Consider the following 12,730-nt stretch of genomic DNA (forward strand, 5'->3'; position numbering starts at 1 on the left):
TCAACATGATCGCTGCTTTATTGAAGTGGTTTGAGTGATGTGTTAAATGATGAAAGCAAGGACAGTGGCTTAGAAGAATGTCTCAAAAAAGGTGAAGAAGATGCTCAAAGAGCCACACAAGGTCACTGTCATTAAAGTAACACTGTATTGACATGGGGATTGGGAGTGGAGACACCCAGGCTCTTGTGGATGGAACTGTTAAAAAGGGAAGTTAGCATTTGCTGTAGAATTTTAAAATCATCTCCACTTAGCAGTATAATACTCCAATCTCTACAACTTTGTGCTAGCACAATTATATATAGCGTGTTAATTTAAAGGAAATGGCGTGTTAGCAAGGGCTATTCTGCCGTATGATAATATAAAAGAGCAGCTAAGTAAATCTTCTCATTTTCTTTAAGATTCTTCTGAGCCTTTAAAATGTTTTGAATTTCTTTGCTGCAAAGCTGTGTGTAATGAGAAACTGAAGTGTTACTTTTGAAGGTTAAGAAAACTGCCCCAGAAAACTTGCTAGCAGAGTGTGAAAAGTATTAGATGTGGGTACCACCTAAGTTTTGAGAGATGGTATGCATTCTTGTTCCTTTTGAAGTAAGAGGTGTCTGAGGGTGCTCAGTCTTCCCTTTGCCAAAAATAAAAAATAAATAAAAAATTAAAACAAAAATAAAAAAGAAGAGATGCTGCTAGCTTTTTTATTATTATTCCTTCATTTTTTTTGAGTTTGCATTTCTTTCTTCAGGATTTTTTGAAGTGAGTTAAATTTAATACATAATCTTTAAAACTGTTTGAAAGTGTTTCATCACAAATAGTTTGTGTGTTTTCATGAGGTTTTTAGATGTTTTATTTAAGTGCTCTTGGGTTGACAAAGCAAGCTCAATTTAAACCAATGACACTGCTGTCACTACACTGAAGACTGTGTCAGCATTTTCATTTATAAAAGCTGTTTTTCAGGGGTTTATAACTCAGTCATAAAATACACTGCAGGCTGACTGGGCTGAGGCTGAGTGCTGTGTGCGCTCTGTAACTGATTCAGTCTCCCTCCAAGAGCCGTGCCCTGCACAGGAGGATAAATTAAATTGCCTAATATTTCTTGTTACTCTCCAATATGACTCTAATCCTACCTTGCACGGCTGCTATCCGAAAGTGAACTTTAAAGCATCCAAAAGAGGATTAAAATACATCTTGTTGGGTTTTGATAGGCGGCGTTGTTGTCCGGGGATGCCTTTTTGTGGGGATGTTTGAGGAGTAGGTATGCCTTCAGCTGAGCCGCTTCTCCTGGGGTAGGAGACTGCTGTAAGAGACAAGAAGCTGGGTGAGAAGAGCTTTGGTGGGACCCTGTAAGGCTGGTGTGTTCTCAGGCCCTCCTGCTTCCGCAGAGGGTTGCTTCTTGGTTTTCTCCTGGATTTTACCACCTCAAAGCTGCCCGCTGCGGAGCGCTGGCGCTCTCTCGAGACTGAGGACCAGAGTCTCCTACATATCATGAGGAGATGGTAGGTGAGGAGAAGGGAGTTTTGGGAAGGGAATGGAAGAGGGTTGTGATCCGAGTTGTTCGTTGAGGCAAAGTATAGGCTTGCAGGTCTTTGCCAGAAGATCCAGGGCTCATTTTATCTACAGATAGAATTGGTACTACGTTATATTGAAATGCAGGAAATGAAAGTGATTTGCTTATGCCACAAACCGAGTAAGTTTTGGAAGTAGAATATGAGCTCATGTGCTTGGCTAATCATACCTTTTTGCACCTCCTTTTGTATCACATCCTGATCTCTGCTTTCCACTGTCCTCCGCTGAGAAAAACAGCTACTTTCCTGTGTTTCAGGTCTGCTTTTAAAATTAACTTTTCTTGCAAAGATTATCAATGTTCTCTCCTTCAGGGAAAAGGAGTTTGTCTATTAGTTCTAATGTTAGAAAGAAGTTCTTAAAACTCCCAGAATGAGAATTCTAAGTCTTCGGTCACCAGAGTTCTCTGTTATCTGTGTATTTGCAAGAGCTTTCAAGGGTTGCTGGTTGTTTGTGACGCTTGTGTTAAGATGCTGTTTTAAGCAATATTTCAAGCAGTCGTATGACAGATTTTCAACATTTCAGTGCATTCCCATATACAGGAACACCAATATATATGCAGCAAACATGCCTTGCATCATGTATTTCAGGCACACATCCATATCTTCTGAGTGGGTTTAACACTGATTGCATGCAACGTCAGCGTTATGGAGTCTTAGGCTCTTCAGCACACTTGGGCTGGGAGCACAGACGGAGATGTGGGAAGAGCTCACTCAAACCCCGAAGGCAAAGAGGAGGAACATGTTTGAAGAGGGTGCTACAAGAGAAGAAGCTCTGCTTTAAGATGATTCTCTTAAAGCACTTCAATCTTTAAGATGTTTAACTGCATAAAACTGATGAAAAGACTCACGTATGTGTAATCTGGTCAAGGAGAGGAGGTTTCAGAAGAACTCTTTCTAAGGAGTCTAAAATATGTGATCAGTCACATATCATCAGCTTTGAAGTGATAATGGTTCAAGATCAAGATTGTGAGCTGATCTGCAGGAAGTTCTGCAGACCACAATTTCATCTTCTGCAGGATTTCGCTTATGTGTGGGCATTATGGTTGGTCTTTCATCAATTTTACACCCTTACCTAACCAATAGCAGGTAGACAGGTGGGGGGGGGAAATCTGAGACCCAAAGCTTGGCAGTACAGCATAGTTTCTGTAGTGGCGCTGGAGACTCGGTGGAGGTTTGGTGGAAAGGGGTACAATCACGATGGGGCAACTGCGAATGCCTGTGTGACTGCTGGAAGCAGACACGGACCATGCAGTGACCTATGGTGTCACAAGCTACGCTGAGTAGAGGCAGAAGGAATATTAATTAAAATAGCCCATTAGAAGATGGCAAGGGTCAAGCTTAAAAGGAAAATGAGAATTTGCGTTTAATCTCCATGCAGAGCAGGAGTCTTGATATTGTAACAAAATACTTGGCTGAAGTGAGGTGGCTCCGATCAAGTGACAGTTCTTACTGGATTTGTCCTTGCTTTTTGTGTGCTTGGAATGAGCAGAGTTTTATTCTGCTTGTTTAAACTGGAGAGATTGGGAAAGGCCTTGCCATGGTGATGCCACTGGTGCTGGTAGAGCCACTGAGAATGGCTTGTAGCAGAAGGCATGAGGTCATCATTAAGCAAACATGTGAAGAGCATGATTTCCCTATTCCTACACTGAGGATTCAAGAAGTTGTCAAATTAATTGAATGCATTAGATGGACCTGGGCACATTTCAGTAGATACAGTATGATGTGTCTTAAATGACTCAAATTTTTTTTCTTACTGAATTCCAACCTTTTCTAAACTAATAAAAGAACAACTCTCACTTCTGTGCCTAGCCATCCAATAGCCAGCAATGCTTGGATGCGATGGGTGTTTACTTTTGTCACTGCAAATCACTCTAAATAATATTAGTATTTCAGTGGTGAGAGTATTAGAGAAAACTTAAAATGTTTCTGAAAATGCTGGATTACCATCGCTGTGGGCTGACATCTTCTCTGTGCCGATAGCAGGGCCTCGGGCGGTGCTGGTTTCTGTGGCCCCAGCCCTTGGCCAGACCCTTCCTGAAAAGGAACCAACTTGATGGAGAAAATGTTTCATTTCTGGCCTTTTTCTGGTTTCATGAAGTACGGCTGGGAGCAAACTCATGCCTTGAGCCCTTGGGTCTCGCAGCTTGGACCGCTGATGATTGCGTAGGTGTGATGATTTAGTAACAGGCATCTTTCATTTAGGATTAAGGAAAACAAGAAAATAAAAAGTGCTTTTTTGCAATGAGCCTCATTTGCTCAGCCATTGAGTGTGGCTGTAAGACACGCAGAATTTTGCTCAATGACTTGAACTGTTCTTACCGTAGAGTATTTATGTAGTTTTAATCATTCTGTACAGAATGATGCGTTTCAGAAACTTGTTCTTAGGAAAAAGCTGGCCTAGATTTAGTTTCTCTCCCCTCTCCTTGAGCTATTTCGAGCGATTTCTCGAAGCAGTGGCCGTTAGCTCCGTTTCCTCGTCTGCCATCTTCAGCGGCCACCAGGATGAAGACAGACAATGTCCAGCTACATCCCGATCTTTGTGGTAGCGGAATTAGAAGTAAAGGTACCAGTGCCTGAGGGTTGGGTCATGAATTAATAATTGCTGTGTGGTGGGGGAGGCCCGTCAGAATAGCTGAAAACGGGGAAGTTGCCTCGCAGAGCGCTATCAATCACTCAGTGACCATAACTTCCAGTAATTAGTGTATTTTATGGGCCTTTGCTTCAGTGACTCGGAAGCACATATGCTCCACTCACAGCTAAACTTAGCCGGAGTAATATTCCAGGATGATTTATCCGCTTGCTGCACTGGGATGTAACCCTATATTAGGTGAAGATTGTGAACTAAGCTGCAATAAAGTGTAAGTTTAGGTACAGTTTGCACAGGTTGAGACCTCAATGTATCATGTTTCTCGGCAATTGCTCTTAGGCCACTGTGGGCAGTCTGTGCGGCAGCGAAATAAATAATACAGTTCTCTACCTGAGTAGATAGATGAGTGGACAATTAAGGGATAACATCAGCTGTGGTGTATTCGTAATATATAGGATTACGTAATATAGATTAATGTTCCCTATTCTTACACTGTGTTGTTTCTACTTTTAAAAAGTCAAAAATGAGAAATGTTTGTCAGTTGAGTCTGCCTTTCCCTGTTATTTAATTGGTTTGTGATGGCAGATGAACTCTCCCGTGCCAGTGGAGGTGGAGAACAGCTGAAGTTGGGCTGCGTTTCCACCAGCACAACCAAATTTAACATTTTTCTCCTTTAGGTATTGAATCTAAATCCAGCAAACAAATAAGCCGGAAGCCTCTCTGCTCAAACAGGGAGTCTCATTAATCTTTATGGACCATTTGTGTAAATTTTGCCCCTGACAATTTCCATAGATTGGCCCTGAAAGGCCCATGTCCCACCTTTGTCCCTTTAGAAAAGGCACTGCTATTCTGAGCAACACCTTTGAAGACGTAGCGGTAAAAGCCTGGTAATATAAGGGATTTGTGGCGAGGAAGAAATGTGCAATTTAATCATGATTGTCTGCAGTCTTTAGTTGGCAGTGCATTTACTATAGTTCATATTTAAAAGAAGTCAAAGTGAAACTAATTATCTTTAATTAAGGTGAATTAGGCTTTGATTTTTAATATATTTTATGTAGAGAGATCTCGAACTCATCTGCTCAAGCCAAGGAATGTCCCAAAGGTTATTAGGGCATATTTCTGTTGGGCCTGACGGTATTAGTAATAACCTTCTTCCTCATAGTCCTAGACATGAACAAATATGTCACTTCATCAGTCTCTGTTACCCGCGCTTATGCCCCTCCGCAGGGGTCGCAGATTCCACAAGTTATCAGCTAATGGCGTTATACATTAAAAATTGAAGCTTTCCTCACTCTGAGGCCTTGCAAGGCTTTGTTCTTAAGCCCCAGACACTTTGGAGTGCAGCTGCAAACTATAGGCAGAAGATTAAATTAATTTGTAACTCTTTTTTCGTCCTGCATTACTAAATCCTGCACATTTAATTGAAACCCTACTTCAAGATGCTTTGTGTTTCTGTTCTTCTTTGTTGTCAGTTTAACCTCAGAAGCACTTTAACGCTGGTAAATTGCTGTTATATCCTTTTGGATTCTTTTTTTTTTTTTTTTTTAAACTGTGCAATAAGAGGACAGTGAAATTGGTATTAGAAGGAAAGAAAAATCTTAGACTAGTTTTTGAGGTATTTAATATTTATTAAGGTCCATACCCTGCAGAGTTTCAGGTGGTTTTAAGCCATCTATCTAGGAATGTATAAATTGGTCTTGGAATGAAATTTCACCTAGGGAATTTTATGTTATCCAGTAGTTAAGTCTGATTTTTAAAGTTTCCTGTGTCTGAATGTTCCGAAGTGGCGGCTGCTTTTCCATAAAATGAGGGTTTAACTGCAGTGCACAATCTAAATGCAAAATCCTTAGATGGAAATTTAATTGTGTAAAATGTGCACAAGGTAATTAAGAACAAATTTTAGAACATTTCAGACTATAAAGTCCTCCTTCAGCTAGATCACTAGCGATATTGTAAGTGCTTATTTTCAATTTGCAGTTATGCTGAGAAACATGGAATGTGTCTAAATTAAGAATAAAAACATCCCATGCTTTTCAGTATAACTGTAAATTAAAAAACAACTTGCACAACATAGACAATAATCTAAGTGGGAGACTTTATTGCCTGAGTGTCCTAAAAATATGTTTTGAACTTCCTTCCCTCAGTCACTTTCTGAACAGGGTACGGACCAAGTTGCTGTTGTAATTCTCATTAACAATACACAGGCAGGCAAGTGAAGAGCGATGTAGAGAAAGCGGTTTGTTAGTGGGGATTTCTGGATTTCCATTTTCAGTTCCAAAATTGTTAATTACATTATTTCAACAAGTCATTTTAATTTTGTGTTGACTTATCTGCACGTTAAATGCGTGTATTTGAGAACGGGTTAGAGTTGCTTTCCAGCCCTTCTTAAGGCTGCTCAGTACAGCGGGTTTAAGCACCTGCCTCTACCGAAACTGGCTGCCTCATGTTCTTCTCGCTTTCCCTTATGTGTTTTTAGATATAGTTTGATAAAAATCAGCATACATGCACACTGTACCTCTGCCTGTTGTTTAATAATCTTGGGATTATTTCTCTGTTTATCCAGTACTGATTTAAAATCTGATGGTGCACCCCATACATCCCTCTGCACCTCTGTCCGAGTCTGGGGGAAGGCTCTTATCAGGAACTTGCACGTGGACGTGCACATCATTTTTCAGGACACAACCTCACTGAACACCGGAAGATGAGCGTTTTTAAGTGCTCTGATGGGCTACTTCTATGTCTAAGAAAGTAATAGTCTTAAAAAAAAACCCACACACGCCACCACCCTCCAAAAAAACCCTACACAGACATGTAGTTGCTCTAAAGTGAAATGGTGTAGGAAAGTGTTATTCTGACATATTTCTTGCTGGTATGGTCTGATTCTCATTTATATTTCCATACCATGCTGGCATTGCAATTCACTGGGCCTTTTTAAAATGATGTTTTTTACAGTTCTTGTGTGGTGGGAAGGTATCCATAGGGCCAGCTCCTTGAAGTTTAAGCATTCCCTTCTCCTCTCCTTAATATCCAGAGCTACATACAATACTGATCCGTTCCCGAACCTAACCAGTGTGAATGAAAATACTGTATTTTTGTTATAATGCCTTAAAAACAAAATTGCAAATTCCTGAGTTTCTTCGTGTAAATGCAGAGGACATAAGTTTTTGATAGTGTGTTAGTTTGATAGTTTACATTTTTTGTGTCCTGCATTGGGCTTGCGCTGCATGTTTATATGACTTCCTTGAGACAGATGATAGAGAGTATGAAAATCCCTTTAGTGAAGCTCTAATCTGTTTGTTTTTTGGGGTTTTTTTCTTTACTTTAACTGTGACGCTATTTATAAATCTAAATCTACATACAGAGGTCATTGGTTGGCTGAACTTAAACCATTTTACTTAGTAAATTTAATTAAGAAAATACAGTGCAACTCATAAGCAAATGAGTTTTTCCTAGTTTTAAACCAAACCACCCTCTTGAGTGCTGATTGCCTTGCTCGACCCCTGGTGATATAGAAACAGGCAAAATTAAAAAGGACATTAAAGCTTCATTAAATCTGAAACACATTTAGTACAGTGACATATCTGCAGGCTATTTCAGGGAAGATTACATACTCTTTGGTAAGTTTCTTAATTTATAATACCTTGACAATCTTGCAGGGAGGAAACAACTCTGACTAGATGAATCAAGTGATGGTGCAGGGGGATGCAGAACTGGCACATGATCTGTCCGTGGCTGTATTGCTTTGCAGTTCTCCGTCAAGGAGCAGCTTCACTGAGAAACATGTTTCTTTTTTAACCACCCCCAAAGAACTTGTTCCTGATGCATTTCGGGTTCTTCGAAGCTCATTTGTACACCCCGTACTTACGTCTGACAGAAAATTGCTCTTTCCCCAATTATTCTGCTGCCTTTGGAGCCCCTGCTGAGGTGTGTGGTGGTCAGGGAGAGGAATCGTCGGTGAGAATGGAAAGGCTTAGTTTGAAGTCGTCATCGAGGCAGTGATCATTTTTCTGCTTAAATAAGATCTGCAGAATGATGCCCTGTGCATATAGCCATAATTATCTGCTTGTTCTACAGTGGGATAACTATTACATTCCTACAAGTCTGTAGCTATTGTAATGACTGTTCTTAAGTCAGTAGTCATTGGAAAAATCAGGGTTTCTTCTGCTTCTGTTCATGGAAAAGTGTTTGTCGTTTATAGGTTTATTTCTAGGCATTTCTAGGCTATCACAGCAGCAGTGCTTCTTAGGATCTTGAGCAGCTTCTTGGAAGTTAAGAATGGTCCTCCCAAAAGAAGAGAAGATGAAAAAGAGTATGTTTTAGTAGCTCCTGGTCCTTAAGACTGAGCATAACAGAAAACGTAGGGTCTTTGCTTAACTATTTAGCAGTGTATTTCAAAGCCTGCCATCAGAGAGTGACTGGAGTGATGCTCTGAGCTGGGAGAAGCTGTGAACCAGACACAAGTGATAGAAAGGATGGCCATCAAGCCTGCTTAGCTCAGGTTGGTTTGTTAGGAGGATGAATCTGCTGCAAAGAGAAGCACTGCGCTCAGCGCTGCACCAGAAACAAAACTGAAAGGCAGAACTCACCCCAAAGAGTTGAGTCTTAAAGGCAAACCTGGAAGACAAAGCACAGAAGAAACCCAGAGGAGGAAGCTAGCTTAAATTTTATCACTTTGGAGAACCTGAAGAGATCTTACCTGTGTTGTCACCTTAACGTTGTTCCCTATTCCCGTGTCTCTTGTAAGCCTGATTTCTTCTACGTTCTGTAGGTGTTGGTCTTACAAACCAAGCAAACACAACGATCCCCAAATGGAAGTCTACAAGCAGATCACAACTTTCAGAGAGATGAGTGGCACAATAGAAACGTCTCAAAAAACCTGCATATGTTATTGCTAGTAGGAATCCTTGGTCAACACCATACTGATATAGCAGACCATAATGGCTCCTCCTCAGTCGTTATGCAAACTCCCACTGATGAGATATTTAGGAAAGATTGGGGTGGTTTTTCAGTGATGCATGGAGCTTTAGATATGCAGTTCCTATAACTGTGACATGTCTGTGCAGTAAGTAAGCGTTCAGAGATATTGTACAAACCGAGTAGGCCCTTTAGAACCCACTTGATATGTCTGTAGGTTTTCAGGACAAATACTATCTCAATCTTGTGAAAGCTTCTTTTAAGAGTAGTCACCAAAAAAAATTGTTTCATCTGTTTGGGTTTCTCTTGCATGCCTCTCTTACACAAATGCTTCAAGACCTTCTCTGCTTTTGTAGTGTCTTTCGTCTGAGGATCTGGAAGAAGTTTACTGTATTTGCTAAGGCTCATGGCCAAATGGCTAGTACAATATTGGGTTTGGATAGCAGCTGGAATTGCAGAAAGGGCACCATCTCTGCTGTTTTCTGGTTGTTCCCACTCATGCCGTCAGCTGCTTCTTGCTACCTTCTCATGACCTTTTTCCTGAACTGGTGAGGCTCGAGTATGTCTACTGGTCTTTGCCCTGTCAGTTCCCCACCTTGCTACAGCTCTGTCTATGCCTTATTGTTCATACTTAGGATAGTTTTGTGCTGCCAGCCAGGCTGAAATTTCATCATAGGTTGGCGCAGCTGCCTCAGCTGCAATCTGGCTAGGTCAGGTAACCACGGCACTGAGGAGCTCAAATATCAGTGGCAATACAGGTACGGTCAAACAGCTTTCGCCCAGCACTGGCGTGTGGTTTAGCCTTTGCAGTACATGACACGATGGCTTAGACCTTCAGCATTGATGCTGTTACTCAGTCTAGTGTGAATATACCTAGTTTATCATGCAGACAAATCAATGACAGTAGTGCATCCGTAACCTTTTCGGTAGACCTCCTTCTGAAGGTTGGTAAGGGGAGGATTCACGAAGGGTAACCGGAGTGTAGAGAAGCTCATCTGACTGTGGCTCCTCTGTAAACTGTGGAGAGAGGTGGGCTTACCCAGAAAGCAGGTCAGAACAGAGCTGCTCTGAATGCTCTTTTGGAGGAGTCTGTGTCAACTGTGAAAACCCTTGTCCGTCACTGAATAGTAGACAAAATAACTTAAACTAGTTGTATTTTGCTGAAATTGTTTCCAAGGTTCAGATACCAAATGGGAAAACCTGAAGTCTTGTACGAAGAATTTGTCATGGAATATTTATTAGCTATGGCATTATGGCAACAGTAGTATTGTTGTTGGGTCTAATACTGATACTAGCAGATACTCTGGTAATGCATCAATTGACTTATGAAACAGTGTGCGCAACGAATCCAGCTGATATCGTGTGCAACTGAAAGTAGATCTGAAGAAAAGACGAAGTGTCTTTTTGCGGGTGCCATGATCTCTCTCCAGATCCCACTCACAGGTTCCTAGCTGGGTTTGACACCAATAAGGAAGCAAACCTCAGCTATATAACCCAGATTTTACTCTGAGCCAGTTAAGGAAGGACTTTGGGAGTTCAGTGCTTGCTCTACAATACCTGTTCATTGCAGATAATTATCAGTAAAGGTCAGTGTCGTTGGCCTCGCTATTGAGGCTGAACTGGTTTAATTTAGAGAGTCCTCAGGAACTTGGGCATCAAACAGTGTTACTGAGTGGTACAGACAAAAGAGCTTGAGAAATACAGGAATATGCAGAAAGGGGTAATTGTTGTGAATGACTCCATTCTAAATACAGCTCTTTGTGTGTTTTCAGAATTACTTTTGCTGACATTTTCCAATTTATACAATAGTAAGAGTTGAATACTTTTCTCTCTCTAAGAAAATGTGCCCTCCATGCAAATCTATATAACTAGACAAATATTATTTCCTTTCCCAGCTTGCTCTTGGGAGGTTTCCATATCCTCAGGTAAGATTGTTCATTACTGCTGTTTGCCACTGTGACATTCATTCCTATGTATGAAGGTGCAGAGAGCAATTGTGAACATTTGAGCCACATACAAATAAATCTGTCCTGTTAAATTGAAAAGTGGTATCTTGAAGGAGTCATTTAGAAGTCTCTATTGATTCCGCCCCCCCTCCTTTTCCTCTTCTCCAAACTCTAGATTTTCTTTCCCTGGAGACAATGAAAGTTATGATGATGCTAGTGATTGTTTTGTTGTGAGATTAAAAAATAATCCAGTATGTACAACAGTGCTTTTGAAGCGGGAAGATGTATCTACTCCTATTTTATATTTTAATTTTTAATTCCAATTTTGAATAATGGTACAATGGTCTAAAATTTTCTCAAATCAAAAAAATAATGTGAATGGGAGCTCTGGATTCTCCCTTTTAAGAGGACCTAATATTAGTATTTTATTTAGATACTGGCATTTTCTAACTTTCCACTGACCTAACTCAGTTCCATTGAAGTTGGTGGTAAAACTGTTTTCATCTTCAGTGGCACTGATTAGGCCAATGCTGAGCCCTGCATTACCACGTAATATTTTACTTTGTATGCTTGAAAAAACATGAAGCTCTGAACAAAACAACCAATCCGGAAATAGGTTTGATGATTACTTTGAATTCTCATTGCAAGATGGATGTTAGAATTCATAGTAACAAACTATTCTGTAGTTCCTCAAATTATTCTTTCCTGGGAGAGGGGGAAAAGTGAAGTGTCCAGGGACTAAAATGAATTATTTGGATGTGGTTTTTATGTTTTCATATGTTTTATGAACACTGTTTTCTGCATCTTGGTCTATACAGATCAGAGTGCCTGGAGGCATGTCTGATTTAAAGGTGGTGTTGGTCTGTGCTCTTTAAGCATCTATTAACTTGCTATTATTATGCAAATAACTGTTGTAATACACATACTAATTTATGCATGGTTAGATTATGCAGATGCCTCACAAACATGGTTATTGAATAATAGGCTGGGACTCATTCTCTCTCCCATTTTTATAAGCTGTTTTAAGCAAATTCTCCTGACACTTTTATGGACTTGCAAAGGTTTTGCATATGTAGAAATATACTGATTTTTCACTTTCTCATCTCCTGTGGAAAATGTTTACTGACTGAGACAGCTATAGCTGGTTAGCAGAACATACTTTGCATGTTTTTTCCATATTTTAAAATACACCCTCTCCTTTGAAGAGAGGATTGAAAAAGCAGCTCTTGTGTTGAAGTGTCCTCCATACATTGGCGTACTCACTTGTGCTCGTTGAGTGTCTTGATGTTCATTGTGGATGGTGTATTATAACACTAAATCAAAGTGACGTGGGATACAATTTAAGATAACCCTCTGTTCACAGAAGTGTTGGAGCTTGGGGAAGGAAGTTAGAGCGCATACATTATGTATGATTCTAGACAAAAATTTGTTTTCTGAATTGGGAGCAAAACACGATTGCTAGTTTAAGATCCTTTTTGCTATTCTAATTAAAAAAGCGGATCGGGTTTGTAAAAGAATATTTGGCAAGTCAGTAGTCCATGAAATTGTGTATATTTTTTTAATCTAAAACAGTTGAGGAGGTGAAACTTTAAAATGTAGCTATTAAGCTTTTCAAGCAACTGCTTTTCATAAGGATTTTTTTGTGAAGAATATGTATTTTAGACATGTACTTACATAGCTGGTCACAAGAACCCTTAGAAACCCACTCTGATTAGGTGGATAATTAGTAG

General features: G+C 40.2%; 1 protein-coding gene across 2 annotated transcripts in view; it reads left to right on the forward strand.

The window, feature by feature from the left end:
- The window catches only part of MAP2K5 (mitogen-activated protein kinase kinase 5), a 141,044-nt gene that overhangs the window by 77,266 nt on the left and 51,048 nt on the right, over positions 1-12,730 (forward strand). The window contains exon 17 of one of the 2 annotated variants that reach the window (XM_050903007.1): positions 10,950-10,979. The exons of the other annotated variant lie outside the window; for it this stretch is intronic. Coding sequence (XP_050758964.1) covers positions 10,950-10,979 — 30 coding nt within the window. The remainder of the gene's footprint in view (positions 1-10,949; positions 10,980-12,730) is intronic. 2 annotated transcript variants of the gene reach the window in all.

This window comes from Gymnogyps californianus, chromosome 11 (genome assembly GCF_018139145.2).
Source record: "Gymnogyps californianus isolate 813 chromosome 11, ASM1813914v2, whole genome shotgun sequence".
NCBI classification, from domain to species: Eukaryota; Metazoa; Chordata; class Aves; order Accipitriformes; family Cathartidae; genus Gymnogyps; species Gymnogyps californianus.